Below are 15,396 nucleotides of genomic sequence, written 5' to 3' on the forward strand. Positions count from 1 at the left end.
GAAGAAATTGAGTTTCATGGGACCAAGCTATGATTTTCTAGTCATCAGCTGTTCAGTTTCAGTGAGCCTATGCCCACTGCAGCCCAAGATTTCTGTTATTGGCTTATAGGAATGAAACCAAATGTAATCTTTTGCTGTTGTAGCACATTTCCTTCAAGGTTTAACATGTTGTGCGGTGCTTTTCTTACCTTAAGTTACTACTGCCCAGCTCAAGCCAGTCATAACTGACACTCACTTTTCTAAGAAACCTCTAGAGACTGTTGTGTGTAAAAATCCTAGGAGATCGGCTCTTTCAGAAATATACTAATCAACCTGTCTGGAGCCAACAATCATACCATTGTCACAGTCACTGAGATCATGTTTTGTCCCCCCCTCTGATTTTTGTGGGAGTCACTGAATGATGGCATTAAGTTTGCTTCCTAACAGAGGGAGTCTGACTAAAAGAAATCCAAATTATCATCTCATTCACCTGCAAGCACAAGGTTTCCTCTGACAATAACAGCCCACTGTGATCCCAGCTTTATACGGCTGCTGTTCATCCATGTCTGCCTTTCTTTGACACGGGAGTCTTGCAGACAGAGGTCTGTCAGTTGAAGGAAACAGTTATCTTGTTGAGCTCAGAGGATATAGTGTCATCCTAGGCATTCCCAGGGCCTGGAGAACAGGTTCTGTCTCTTTTTGCCTGCATGCTGCAACCTGAGAAGGCAGCAAAGGCCATTTAGTGAAGGATCTCTCGGGATGGCTCACAGCGCTGACAACTATTGAAATCTTCATCCTTTTAGCCAGACATCTTTGCCAAAAGCAAGACATGAAACCAAGATGAACTTCTTGTCATTCTCTAGATCATTACTGTTAGAGTTTGCCATTAGTAACTGACAATATCATCAGATCTCAGATGATTCTCATTACTGGCTTTTAATAGGTTTGCTATTAGGCCTGCACAATATGATGAAAATCTGCTATGTGCATTAACATTGTTCAATGTTGCAATGGCTTATGTCGAATATATACCGAAGTGTATTTGATATACAATTCCCATCTTCTTCTTTTTCAGTAGGCACCCTGCTAACACAGACATCAAACAATGAGCAGCCTGTTCCCAGTAATGAATAAAAAGATGAAAAAAATACACAACTTTTATTGAAAAACTACACATAAATACCCAACCAGTTTAACAGAATAGTAATTTAAATAAGACATTATAATTATAGGAAATTAAAGGGTATTATCCCTTGGTCCCTTTAAGATCTTTTCTCGTAAATTTGATAATAACATCTCTTGACATTTTCCTCACACTTCTCTCCTCCTCTTCAGCCATCATAATAGCGAACCTTGAAACTGCCATCAAATTGACACTAATTAATGTGAGGGTGACTTGACGGCTAGGTGAAGCTTCATTTGACTGGCCAATTGGTGTATGACTGCATGGCTGATAAAATGAGGGCTCCATCTGATAAGTTAAATGTTTGCATGCTGAGTGTGAGTGCATGGCACATGTAACTAAAATTATATTTCTTATTCATCCCATTTCAGACAGTCTCATGCAATGAGCTTACTGTGCATGTCCATATCATGATGACCATGAAAAAAACAACGTATCGGTCAGGACTATTTGCTATATACTTGTGTGTAGCCTTGGCAGTAGGTCTGTTACTCTTAGTGATACTGTATGCTCTGAATTGTGTAACAGCTATGTCTGAACTTCACTACTGGAAGACTGACTAGTGTTCTGTCAGCCTTCTCCAAGATGGGCAGTGTCCACCTGAGTACTTGTCAGAAGTCCTGTGATCTTCTTTAAAAACATTTTTTTTCGGGCGCCCGTATAGCTCAACGCGTTGCGCAGGCGACCCGTGTACAGGGGCTGGTCCCCGACGCAGCTGGCCCGGGTTCGATTCCCGCTCGCGGCCCTTTGCTGCATGTCTTCCCCTGACTCTTCTCCTGTTTCCTGTCTCTCTCACACTGCACCTATCCAATAAAAGCCGATAAAAGGCCAAAAAAATAACTTTAAAAAAAAAAAAAAAAAAAAAAAAAAACGTTTTTTTTCATCCCGTTAAGGCCTCTTCACCATCTGTCATGCTCCAGTGACTGGTTAGGGGCATTCCAGCAGATGGGGAGCAGTGAGTTTGAAGGGTGGAAAACACAGGATGACAGGCTCTGATAGCTGTTTGACATGCAGCATGATGTATGAAATTGACCCCCCCCCCCAAACCAACAATATTCAAATTAGAATCAGGAAAAAAACAATTATAGTAGAATTCCCTTCTTTCGTTCTCTGTCTCTCTCACATACGGGTACATCATTTTTACTGATCAGACCTTTTTGATAATCAGAAATTTATGTTTTCAGTTCAGTTTTGTTCATATGGAACCAAATTGTAACATATGTCATCTGGGCACACTTAACCCAACTATTCCCCCATTGAGAAAGCACTTGGCTTCCTCGGTTGGGGTAAGAAGAGAGTGGAGAGAGAAAAGAGAAGTGCTCACCAAGATTATATAATTGTAGCATATGAAATAGCCTTAGCAAACACCAGTGAATAGACTTCTGTTTGTACAAAGTCCCCAAGTTAAGCATGCAATTTTCTGCTGTAATATTTGTAACGGACATGCTGAACTCTCTCCTGTGTCACGTTTACAAAAGCCGCAGTGTGTTCACACAACTCATACAGCTTCTCTTTTTGTACCAATTCTTCCTCATATGCACCTGTGGCTGCTTTTGTTGCTCCATCATTAGGCTGATCATAGCCGAGTCACACGTGTAAATTGCTTGCTTCGAGCCGGGCATGAGCTTGCCAGGTGGTTCTGTGTGTGTGTGAACATAATCTTGCAAGCTAATGCTAACTGACAGTGGCTGGATTGTTCATTTGGTTTGGTATGCTTTGATTTGCTCTAGAAGTTACAGGCAAGTTAAGGTACTTCCAAAGCATTAACTATCCTATTTTTGTACTGCAATTTAACACACATCCATGGAAACGGCATAACCATGGCTAGAAGTAGAAAAAACTCAAAAATGTCTTTTGTGCAGTATAGCAAATTATAATGCCATAAATAATAATACAAACAAAAAACACAATTTGAATTTCTTTGATTATATATTTTACAGCATTTTTGAAAAAGCTGGAAGTGCCCACAGGTGTTAGCAGTACTGGCCAAAAAATAGTGTTTCTACATGCTATAGATATTTTACAGATTACATTTTTGATTTCTTTCTATACTTGTCTCCTATCTGCTCTGTGTAAACACACCTTGCAGTTCAGCCCAATTCAGCCAAACTGTCCTTGAATTGTTGTCATGTGAATGTTGGTCACAGGTGAGTCATTCATGACTTCAGTTGTGCTTTTTTTTTTTTTTTTTTTTTTTTTTACTGCGGCTGGTCCATGCAATTTTTTTTGACAATTTTCAAATGAGACATCGGCAATAAAATTATTTTGATGTAATATTACATTTTGAATTTTTTTCCTGACACAACCAGAGGTCATATGTGATTAGTTCAAGAAGCATCAGATAGTTGAAAATATTTTGTTCTTTTAGTTCTGATATATATATTTTTTGTTTGTTTGTTTGTTTGTTATTGTTTTTGCAATTTCTTAAATAACATGCTTTTCAAACTCGCCAGCAGGTTTGGGGGTTCGTAGGGTTAAGGGAAAGCTGAAATGAAATGATTAATTTATTGCACATACTGATGTATGTAAAAGTAGGCCAGTTACAGAGTAATAGCATCTGTTAATCATTTTATTTGATTCATTGTCAAGCCCCTACCTCTTAGTTTGTCAAATTTTATTGCATTTAGGGAACATTAGTTATATTATAGACCTTTTGTCTCTCAAACAGCCAAGGTATTACTGAAGGATTCCCATATTATGCCTTGCTGATTTTTGCCTGTATCGAGGCTGAAAACTCAAAAGTCCTGCCTTTGACTTGATTTTCCCACCATACATCTTCATTATCCCTGCTTTAATCTCAGGGCAGAGATAAGTCATCTGAGTCTTTGTCACATAATACATTTTTCCAGCACTCCACAGGAGCTGGACGGCTTCTGGGACTCTTCCAGTTTGCCATGTGGTAAAGGGAGAATTGCAACAGAAGGTGAACCTTAATTGCTGTTATTTTGCCAGGGCTCCTCCTGGCCTATATTTGATTATTTAGACCAGGCCCATCTCAAGTTGTAAAAGTGTAGCACATTGTAGCAGTTCTTTACGTGGAGAATTGGGATTTTGTCATTGCCATTCTGTGAAAAGTGGTATTAAATCCATAGAAAAACAGACTTAGCATTATTCTAAACAAATAATCCCTGTTAAAATAGATGAATCAGCTTGTTACTTGAGAAAGGGCGAACATACCCATCAGTCAAGAATTATTCAAACAACAGAAGTGGGATCCTTTAGCATCATAATGATCCAAAGCACCCGTCTGCTTTTTAACAATATGTTTATGATACTCTGGTAGTGCTGACTTAAATCTTAGACCTACCTATGGGATGCCATGAAGAACAAACGTGCCTGTTAATTGATGCTGTAGTGTAAATTTCCTGAGCTTGTTGTTGGCAGAACATGAAGGAAACTTTCATCACAGTTATTAGTAGCTGATTCCATGTCCACGTAGTTCTGCAAGTTTAAGGCTGGCAAACTGTTAACTTTGATTTTAGTGATGCCTCTGTCGGGTGTCCAAATGCCCTTTTGTCATCATTTTGATCTGTATGAGCTTTATTTTACTATTGAAAACTTAAACTTCTTTTTGTAGAAACTTTTGCTTGGCAAGTGTGCTTGCACTTAGCTTTAAATAACTTAAAATAAATGTAATTTGCTTTGACATTGTGTAGCCTAATGCAGTGAAGGTCATGCATTAGGTTTAGCATGGCTCAGGTGTCCAAATATTTCTTGGGGCCACTGTATCTTAGCCTGGGTTCAGGTTGGAGCATTTGCATATACCTACCGATAGCATTCTCTGTATCGCTTTGACTTTTGTTAAAACACACCCTTGTAGTCAAGAGAAATCTGCGTATTCCGAAGCAGCATATAGGCCTATAGCAGATGCATAAATTGAGCCTACGTTTAGTAGCAAATTTAGTTCTTGTTCAGAGATGTGTGTCTTTCTACAGAAAGCCATAAATTGTGTCACCTCAGACAGAAATCATTTGTACTGAAGGAATACTTTGGAAATCTCTGCACTTTTAAAGGGATTGTGAAATGATCAGTTGGAAGTCAAAGCTGTTTCTCAACACTTCAAACAGCAAAACTAGCTATCATCCTGCTAATGGTTACAGGTGAGGCGTGGGCAAAGTTTTGTTGTGTAAGGAGTGAAGTAATTTGCCTTGATGTAAAACAGATGCAGTCTGTAAAATGGGGAACAAATAGGAAGTCAACTGTGCAACAACAGTGATGTTAAACAGTCATTTCTGAATTAAAGAGACAAGAAGTCATAACCGAAAGTGAGAATTAAAGAGAGATGCTCACTATTTGAATGCATTCAAGTATCTCAAAATAGATAGATCAAATGAGTTGATAGATAGTTGGTTAGAAAAACTCTCTTCACTCACAAGCCTTGACACTTGGATATGCACATAGGACATTCATGTACCATTCATTGCACTAAAATTGTGTGGTAGTGAAGTAAATACAAAAAATGTGCAGGAAATTCTTAGAACATTTTCAGCCAGTTGTTTCCACAATCAAACAAGTAGAACCATTCATATTTGCTATAGATGGATTTGCATTCATTAACCATAATACTGTTTTATGACCGTTAGATCACAAATGTGAGCGACTCCACAATATTGCAGTTTTCCATTCATTGACTGTTCTTCTTTTTTCGCAGATATCATTGACAAGAGTGAACTGAAGGCGTTCTTTGAGAGCAACTGTTCTCAGATTTATTTTATCTTCTATGAAAATTTCATTACACTGGAAAGCAACTTAAAACAAAAAGGTGAGTACAAGCTGTTTTTTGTAAACTACACACTCACTAGTTAACCGTTAGTCTAAATGGTGGTTCAATAATTAACCCTCTCCCTGCTCTCTTTGGCACGCTTTATGGCAGAGGTTATTTTCCGTCTACCCCACATTTTCAGTACACTGAGCATAAGCCCTTAGAGAATGCATTCTGCATATGTCGAGTACAGCTATGTGCATTGAACCCGCCTGCAGCACTTGGGGGTCGAGAATTCATTCCCACTGGGAGTATGTTCTCATGGTAACACAAATTTCTTTGAATAAGTGTTCACCAAATGGCCCGTATTATTGTTAAATTATTGATGAGCCTGATGCAGTGTAGCTGCAGGTTATGTATTTGAAAACCTACTGTAGTACTAAAAGTACTTTCTTTGCGTTTCAGGGAACAAATCTCAAAGGGAGGAGCTGGACTCTATTCTCTTTATTTTTGAAGTAAGTCATCTGTCATTTTGTTTGATGATGTCTCCATATCTGATTTCCACTGATAGCTGTTATAGCCTCAGCCTGTTTACTGCTGAACTCAGGAGTGGGATCCTAGTCTCCATGGTGCCATACTGCAACCCTGACTACTTCCTGGATTTCCCTCAAATAGCCTGGAAATCAGTGGGAGATTGTGCAGATGAAAAAAAAGACCACGCTTACTAATTTCCTAGTCTTAGACCAGCTCTCATTTCTTATTTTTAAAACCCAGGTGTGTATGCAAATTGGAGAGTGCCTGTGTGTCCAACATGTTGTTGGCTCTATGGCCACTCCCTCTGTTTTTCTGAGCTCTTTTATGCTGCACATGAACAGGTTAATGTCTCCTACCTTGTTTTCCCACCTGACTGCGAAGGCAGCTTGAGTTTCCAACACAAACAGTCGACTCTCCGGTTACATTTGCTCAGGGCAGGACTGGAAGGATGGCAGCAGATCAAAATGTGGGGCAGTCTGATTGTCCCTTTTTTTCTACAGTATGTATTGTCCTACTTTTTCTGATCACCTGGGAGCAGTGTAAGAGTTTTCCTTGAATAATGTCCAATACTGAGTAAGTCACTCCAGCAAAGAAAGAGCAGAAGAGAATCTTTAACTTTGCACTCAGCTTCACTGACATGTTCATGAGTTTGTTCGCATCAGACCAGACATCAAATCAGATACTGCTGTCTGTCTTTAGCTATGGATTCCTAATTTGCTAGTCAAGCATATCTAATGCAACCTGCACTCCAATTATTTTCCTGTTATCACATTACATTTTTGGCCGTGTCTGGGTGATGCATCATGCACTTAGTAATGGATTTCAGAGCATGCATTATGTGCATTATTTGTTTGTCTGCTGATGTTGATTCAGGCTAGCAATCTTTTGTACAATATTGGCTTTATTAATGAAGCTGGTGTCTATGGCCCTCTGCTGCTGTTTGGATGTTAAGTTAGTTTCTAATAAGAAGAAAAAAATGACATCAAGATTGGTGTACCTCATCGGTTTTAAAGGAAAGAAAACTAACTTACTAGATTTCCATTTAGTTTTCTCAACTCTTACATAAGAAAGCCACCCTGCCTGTCTGCACACAACCAGTCATCTGACCTGTAAATAAAGCCTGGATTCATGCCTTCTACATATTTATGGAGTCATCTTTTCAGAAAGAACTAATATTGAAAGCAGCTTAACCCTCATTTGTCCCCTTTTAGCCCCTGTCTGTGACAACGTGTGCTTTTACCCGTGCACTGAGAAGATAAGCTTGCTTTAAGTGGTGTGTACAGGACAGATACAGAGTGGCTTTGATCCTGAGCTCTGGTACACTGTGCAGACTTTCTCTTTACACAGTATTAGATTAGGTATGTTGGATCATATATAGTCATAAATATGATATCAATGGATGCATTTGTTCTCACAAACATGCACTACTAATATTCATCATGTTATCCTAGAGGTTGTATTATGTAATACAGGGACATGGCAGATGCAGTGAAAGATAGATTAATAATATTTTGAAGCAAATGTGTAGTCTAACCTAATAATTCTCCTTTCTGCAGCCAGCACAGTTATGCATGCTGTCGCTTATGTTAAATTTAAATCTAAGCAAATGTATCACAAATCTAGTTGCTCAGTGCAGAATAATGCGTTCTATGGAAAATATGTATCATTAGTTGTAGTCACGGGAATCAACCAACCAGAGCATAAGCCTGAGCAGCCTTTGTCCAGGGAACCTCAGAGCTTTGTGTAGAATAGCCTATAAATGGATAATGGCTGGGACAAAAGCCATTTTGTAGCACAGTGCGTTGCGACACACTTTAATGGTGTATGACAGGTTAAGAAGAACAACACAGCTCGACATCGCTGCCCCTGTTATTCTTTGTAGGAATTTTCCTGAAAAGCCACATTTATGTCCTCATCACTCCAGGGAAATGAGAAACATGGTCCCTTGCACTCTTCATCACCTGAATCCCTCCTTGCATTCAAATCTGTCTGACATATACAGTACATGTCTCCATGTGTGTTTGCTTTGAGCTGGCTACGTAGGGATTACTTTGCTGTCATGATGAGGTATGTGACCCCTTTTTCGTGGGTTGCTGTTGGGGAGTATGATCTCCCATGCTGAGCCTGTTTGAGTAATGGATATCTAGAGGGGGTAATCTTTTGTCCCTCTCCCTAAACTCTGCTGAAGCACTCCACCCCCACCTTAGCAGCAGCCATTGCCATTCCCTTCCAGGATTTCTTTGTGTCTGCTGCACAGAGGCATCCTACCATGGCAGCTGTTGATGCTGCACAAGAACTGACAGATGAGAGACCTGATCTTTGTGAGAATGCAACAACACTGCTGAAGATACAGTATACAAGAGTCTTCTCTTATCTTGTGAAGCTCCTTTTATTTTTAGATATCTGTACTGTAGACGAAGGTTTTTACCACATAAAACCTACTGAAAAAATATTTGGTGCCATTTTATGAAATTTGATTCAGTACTGACCTATTATCATTTGACTAGTATTATCACAATAAGCTCTATTTTGTTTTTCACCCTCTGGATCATTGGCCAGTGGTTTCATTGTAATGTTCCCTCAGATGTCTTACGTTGTATGTAGAAATTCAGTGCAGTAGGATGAAAAAAAGAATATTAATTTTTTTCAGTACAACCAGAGCTATTTTAATTTGTCTGCTTTTGTAATAGTACGCATTATAATTATCCATATAGTAAAAACTAAAATGTCATTTTAGATGTATATCATTAGATTTAACACAATAAACTATGTTTATTCGTATTAGATTTCTTTCAGCCTGAAACCTCAGGTAACAATCACAAAAATCAACTGCCTGCATTTCCAGTTATTCCAGATTTGTGAGACCACAGAGGGTTCAATTAGAAGTTCTCTCTCATTAATCCAAATCACTGCATTGCTTAAGCATTCACTGTGACACACCTAAATCATCATCTGCATCTGCACATAACAAATTCAGCAGAGAGGGTGTGTAATCAGGATGTGGCAAGTGATTAGAAGATAAACACACTTCTTCATGCAACTGCTTGTTTGTCGGTACCCTGGCAATAACTACCTCATGCAGGAACATTCAAGCACATCAGCAACAAGGGCACTGGAAAGATACTTTACAAAGTAAATTCTATTCCTTAAACTGCTTAAGCTCGCCATAGAGAACGGAGAGAATATTTTCGTACTGAAAATCTGCTTCGAACAGACCATTCTCAAAGTGTTAGAGTGAAAAGGTTAATAGAGAGGGGGGCCACAATGAAGCCTATGACACGTATGATCCTGCAGCTGACTCAGTGGCTCAGTCTGAATGAAGATTCTTTGGTCTGATGAGACTGAATTTTGGAAATTAAGGCTTAATAATAATTATACTAAATGCTACAAGTAGAGTAATCCTAACATGACATATGAGCAGAAACACTCCATCCCCACCATGAATCAGCAGGGTGGTGGCAGCATCATGCTGCAAAGTTGCTTTCGTGTAACCGGCTCTGCAAAAAGTCAAATCCTTCAAAAAAAAAAAAAAATGGTTACCGTATCCAGAGATCTTAGAAGACCTTGGAAGAAGATTTATTTTACAGCAAGGATCAAAATGAACCTTAAGGTAAAGGTCAAGCTTAAAAGCAAAGATTTGGTGAACGTCCTGAGTTGACATCTCAATCCGACTTAGAACTTCAAAAGTTAAAGTTGGCTAGTGTCCCTTATGCAGTTTGAGTTCATGCAGTTTAGCAGAAATGATGGAAAAGCACACAATCCAAATATGCAGTGCTGTTAAAGACCTACCTACAAAGACTCAGGCCAGTGTTATGCTTTGCTGGTATCACGAGTATATGAGGATCCACATCAGTTTAGTCTTCTCACAGCAGCGACAGTGCAAAATTTGTGTCTGCGCTTCCAGTCTTTGCAGTGACTATGCTACAAATGATCTTGAATTGCGCTGAATGGTCCGGACATAACTTATTATCTTTCTTTTCGAATGGGGAAAAAATGCTCTGGCTCGTTTGTATTTCTTTAAAACAATCATAATCACCTTGTGCGGCGGTAAATAATAAGATAGTGAATTGCTAATTGTTTCAATGGAGCACTGTCAGTAAAAGGGCCAACTCATCAAAAGAACCAAGCAGACATGTCTTACTGCATGATTCTGATCATCGGCATAACTTTAATATCACATAGAGAGTGTAATATGTACATATGATCTACAGTTAATATATGCAATGGAATCTTCCACGCAGACTCCAGACTAGAAAAGTAGCATAAAATACCAACATGTACGTGTTCATGAGTCTCCGCACCTGTCAGTGTGCATTGCCACAAAGGAGTATAGTCAAGGGTTCAGAGATCCAGTTGCTGGCCCAGGTTACTCTTTGACTGTAATGGAGTTGAATTCTTCTGTTAGATTAATTTCCTAATTGTCGGCATATTTATAGATATTTGTTGTTTGGATGACATAACCCTTCCTGATGATTACTAGCAAAGGAGTTTCAGAGGGCTTGTGTAATTCAATACTTTTGGATTTATTTACAGAGGGTCCAATGAGAGTTCAGCTTTTTTTACAGGCACTATCATAGTGCGAGTTATCTTCCATGGGCATTTTTTTATATTACTAAGTGTTCGTGTGTTTACAAAGAATTTTAGATTATCAGTACTAGTGTTTATGGGAGGTGTTTGATGCAATATGCTTTCCAGCTGGAGTAATTTCTATCTCATTTTTATACAACCACTTCTGTATTGTGTTGTTGTCCAGATGTATTCTTTCAAATTGCTTCTTCTGTCGCCTCTTGCTGCTCTACAGCTACACTGCAAGTATGTCTAGTACATAACAGGAAGGGTGCTGAAAATTTGTTGTAGACAAACCCTAATTACACAGCAAGTGTGAGAGCAGTTTCTGTTTTAGTAGACTGTTTTTGCTGTCACAAGATCAGAGTGAGCTTCTCAGGCCTTCAGGGACTCCAGTTTGTTTATGCTCCCGTATGACCGTAAATGACCTCTCATGGTCTGAAAGCAGTTCGATCTTGGTGCCAGTGGGGTTATGGGACAGGTTAAGGGACAGCCCTGGGCCCAACAAAACTCAGAGGAAAGTCTGTGCATATCCTTTTTCTTTCCAGGATATGACCTCACCATGACCTATCGTCTGTCAGCCGGACCTGACTCAGCGTTCTGAATATCTCCTTGTCATCCTCTCTGTAAACCCCCCCATCTATATTTGAGACTTGACTTACTGAGTTCCCTTATATGGGTAAATCTGCCTTCTTAAATCTACCTTTTGATTGTTTTCTTTATAAACTTTATTGATGGATAACTGACCTTGGGTGGTGCAACAGCTAGAGTCTTATATTTAAAGAGTTTCTTTTGAAAACAGCTGCATATCAGGAGCTTTTGACTGTTTCACCTTTATGTAACCAGGTTTGAGACTTCAATTTTATCACAGTACTTGCCAGTATAGCAGCACAGTTATCTTACTGAAAAGTAAAATGGTGCCTGTGAGCAGAGGAAAAGAGGAAACTTTTGAAAGGAAGATCATGTACGTTAGACTGAGGCTTGTTATTCCTTACTTGCCATAGCTTATGGTAAACATACAATTGATTGTGACTTATTTGCACTTAAATACCATGCCAAAATGCGACATGTAAGTATTGTGAATGTAAATGGTTTGTAATTAATAATTATATAATTATTCACACAGTGTAACCTTGTATAATGAGCAGACATCTATTATCCTGTCTGTTCCTGCCTTTTAGAGTAACTAAACCATTCCTCTAAAAATTGGCTAACATGTCTGAGAAATTTACCCAAAGTCATTAAATTCCCCTTCATGCATCCCTTGTCATAAATCATAGTTCACCAGAAAGGAAATATTGGTTAATGCTTCAATGCAAATTTACTAAATGTAATTTGGGTCTGTGCATGGAACTGGTTGAGTAAATGACTCTTGACATCTCAAATTCTGTTGAACATGTCACTGTTAGAAAACATTTATTTTTTACTTTAGCAAGAGTATTAACCTGCCAAATTTTGATAAATTCATTTGTTCAAAAGTTATCTATTAAAAAATAATTATTTTTTAAAAATAGCATTAACATTAGCTCCCTAATCATCTAAATGCCCTCATGTCTGATCATGAAAAGAATTTTAAAGATGTATCTAGAGGAAACATGCTGCAGCTTTGCTTTCACATAGACCAAAGAGGAACCTGAAGCTGATGGCTGAGCTGACTGACTCTGAGAAGCCAAGAGAGTCTCATTGCACTCTGCTGCTGCCATCCACTGGCCACAGAGGAGAATGAAAACATTTTAGTAATGCTGTTCATGCTTGGGTATTTTGGTAATAACTGTAACATAGAAGCCAGTGTTTTATGTTTTCAGCTATATTTACTTGATGTTCCATTGGGTATATGCACCTAGCATTAATTTACTAAGACATGTCAAAACCAATGAGGGCAAGTGAAGAAATTTAGTCAGTATGTAAATATTCTTGCTGGGTCCACACTTTTGGGAAGCATTTTAAAGAAAATTAGGTGTTCTGCTACTGTAGACCAACAAATGATTGTAGCACCTGGGTATCATGCAAACAATACTTTTCACTTTATTCCCTACTGTACTTTCTGTGTTTTATAGTCTGCATTTTGGCTATGTTTTGTAGTAGGATTGTCACACTCATAATTTTCTCATTACTGTATTCACACATATCCGTATATGCGTTTGTAATTCTGTGCTATCTTAGTACGTTAGTGCACTGTATCTACAGTGTTTTTGTGACTTGGAAATTTCATCATCTTTTGTCTTCCATCTCCAAGTTGTGAAAAATCCTAAGCAATATGTAAATGACTAAATATCTTAGTGTACTGCATGTCTACCGCTGCCATCAAAAAGCCCTTGTAGACCACCTCTGGGAGCAGTATATTCTGTGTCATGTTCAGGCTCTGCCACTGGAAACCTAAGTGCGGATCATGTAAATGTGTTAAGACTGCAGTTGTACCACAATAATGCCCCTATCTTTATGCTGGAGTATGGCTGCAGATTAGAGTAACTCCAACAACCTCCAGTCCGGTAGATTTTGCATTCGGCTCGTATCTGCCAGTAAATTCCTCATTGTTGCGGCTGCTATTCCAGCTCCACAGGGAGTTTTTTCTGAGCTAGCGTCTCCATCTCATTCCCACTCTCCCTTCCTGGTGCTCTGTGAGGACAGAGAATGACTATGGTATTGTGTCTTCATGTGCACATCCACGCGCACACAGAGAAAGGCTTAAGCAGGCTACCCTGCTGTGTTTCTGCCTAGCATAATGTCTCTGCTGGCCCAAGGAAATGGTGAAGGAAACCTGTACAGAGCCTGTACGGAGATGTAATAATCCCATGTGGGATCAATACCAAGGTGCAGCCACACGCTTGTACACGAATATCATCACGTCTGTGGATCAAAGAGAAGTTGAGCAACACAGATAGTCATCCAGCGCCTCCTTAAAGTCATGTATGCCTTTCAATATCTCCGCTGTCACTGATAATGACAGGGATTTAGTCTCAGAGGACAAGACGGGAAAGTTAAAGATGGAGGATGATAAGGGAAGAAGGAAGCTGTTGACAAACTGAGACACTCAAATGATGGGATGACTTCTGGGCCACCACAGCTCTCAGCATAATGTGACAAAGCACAGGGCACAATAATGATATCATGTCACCTTTCAGAGCAATTTCATTCCGATCATATGACAGTTTTAAACTAGAGTATAATCATTTGGTTCTCTAAAACAATGACAACCAACAAAAAGGCATTAAAAATATTGTTAGGTCTACCATTTTGCAATTGCTAATTTAAAACAATCTGTCTAACACTTATATAAATTTGAAAGCTATCAGCTTATTTTCATCAATTAAATCATTGAATATACCTAAGCGTCATTGTTGTTTTAAATAGAAAAAAATGTTGAGATCCCAAAAGTAAAATAAAGCCTTTCTTTCGAACTCTGTCATCTTTCTTTTTGTCTTTTTCCCTCTCAGATTCTGCTGTAGCATTTTGCATCTGTGGCTGGAGAGAGCTTAGTCTTAGTAGTTCTGTCATGCTCTGGATCCTTCTCTCGCCTGTGTTTCTCACTCTCCAGGGCAGATGAGCTTTTTATCATGCCGACCAGAGTTGGCTGTCTGGTGGAGTGGGTCAGAGCTGCATACGTAAAGCGGTAAAGGACAGGCTTGACCTCTACATTGCAATCATAAAATCTTACTGGGTCAGTGATTAGGATTTGATGAGAAGTGAGCCATTGGGGCATCAGTTGCTCAAAGTGAACTGACTATTAACAAGCCGTGCGTGCACAGGCACACACATCTGCTGGCACCCTGCCTTTTTTTCATCTCTCCAGAGGGACCCAGTTAACCTGTCGCTGTATTCAAGAATAATGATAGGCTGCTGAAAGGTTAGAGCGCACTAATTGAGTTGTAAAGCGGTTGTTGGTGAGGCGATGAGTGCTGTCACCGGATTCTGTGGACATGCGAGGTGAAGTGGAGAGAAAAGGCAAAGATGATGTATTCCTTAAATATATACTGCTTTGGTCAAGAAGCACCACTTACCAAGGCAAAGTCAGTTGTTTCCTCCCCTTTTATTTCATTTTAGGATCATATAAAGAAGATGTTTAGCTTAATGCAGACCTTACTCCTTTACGATTCCTGAATTTTACCAAACTTTAATACCTGGAACTTTAATAAACCTAATTATTACTTCTTATATTATTTATAACAGAAAATTCTACAGCATCTGCCGGAGAAAATCTACAACCGATGGCAGTTTCACAGCATAGGTATGTACATGAAACCTTTTTTGCTCTAAAAAATACTTTGCACAACCACTGTTAACCGTTGTTTCTTTGTAACACCTGATGGGAAGTTATGCACTGTGTATTTGTCTGTCTTCGTTGAGCTTCTGTAACCTCTGAGATACACTTTAGGACAAAAAATGTCACCACAACCATGCCTAAGCCTTCCATAATGAAGAGAAAATAATTAGT

General features: G+C 39.1%; 1 protein-coding gene across 7 annotated transcripts in view; it reads left to right on the forward strand.

Annotated features, from left to right (window-relative positions):
* ralgapa2 (Ral GTPase activating protein catalytic subunit alpha 2) overlaps window positions 1-15,396 on the forward strand; it is a 99,470-nt gene that overhangs the window by 11,767 nt on the left and 72,307 nt on the right. For all 7 annotated transcript variants that reach the window (XR_004848689.2, XM_035955700.2, XM_035955705.2 and 4 more), the window contains exons 2-4: window positions 5,814-5,924; window positions 6,330-6,379; window positions 15,132-15,189. Coding sequence is in view for 6 of the 7 variants with exons in the window: in XM_035955700.2 (XP_035811593.2) it covers window positions 5,814-5,924; window positions 6,330-6,379; window positions 15,132-15,189 (219 nt within the window). In the remaining variant the exon portion in view is untranslated. The remainder of the gene's footprint in view (window positions 1-5,813; window positions 5,925-6,329; window positions 6,380-15,131; window positions 15,190-15,396) is intronic.

The sequence above is a fragment of the Amphiprion ocellaris genome, chromosome 20 (assembly GCF_022539595.1).
Source record: "Amphiprion ocellaris isolate individual 3 ecotype Okinawa chromosome 20, ASM2253959v1, whole genome shotgun sequence".
In the NCBI taxonomy this organism is placed as follows: Eukaryota; Metazoa; Chordata; class Actinopteri; family Pomacentridae; genus Amphiprion; species Amphiprion ocellaris.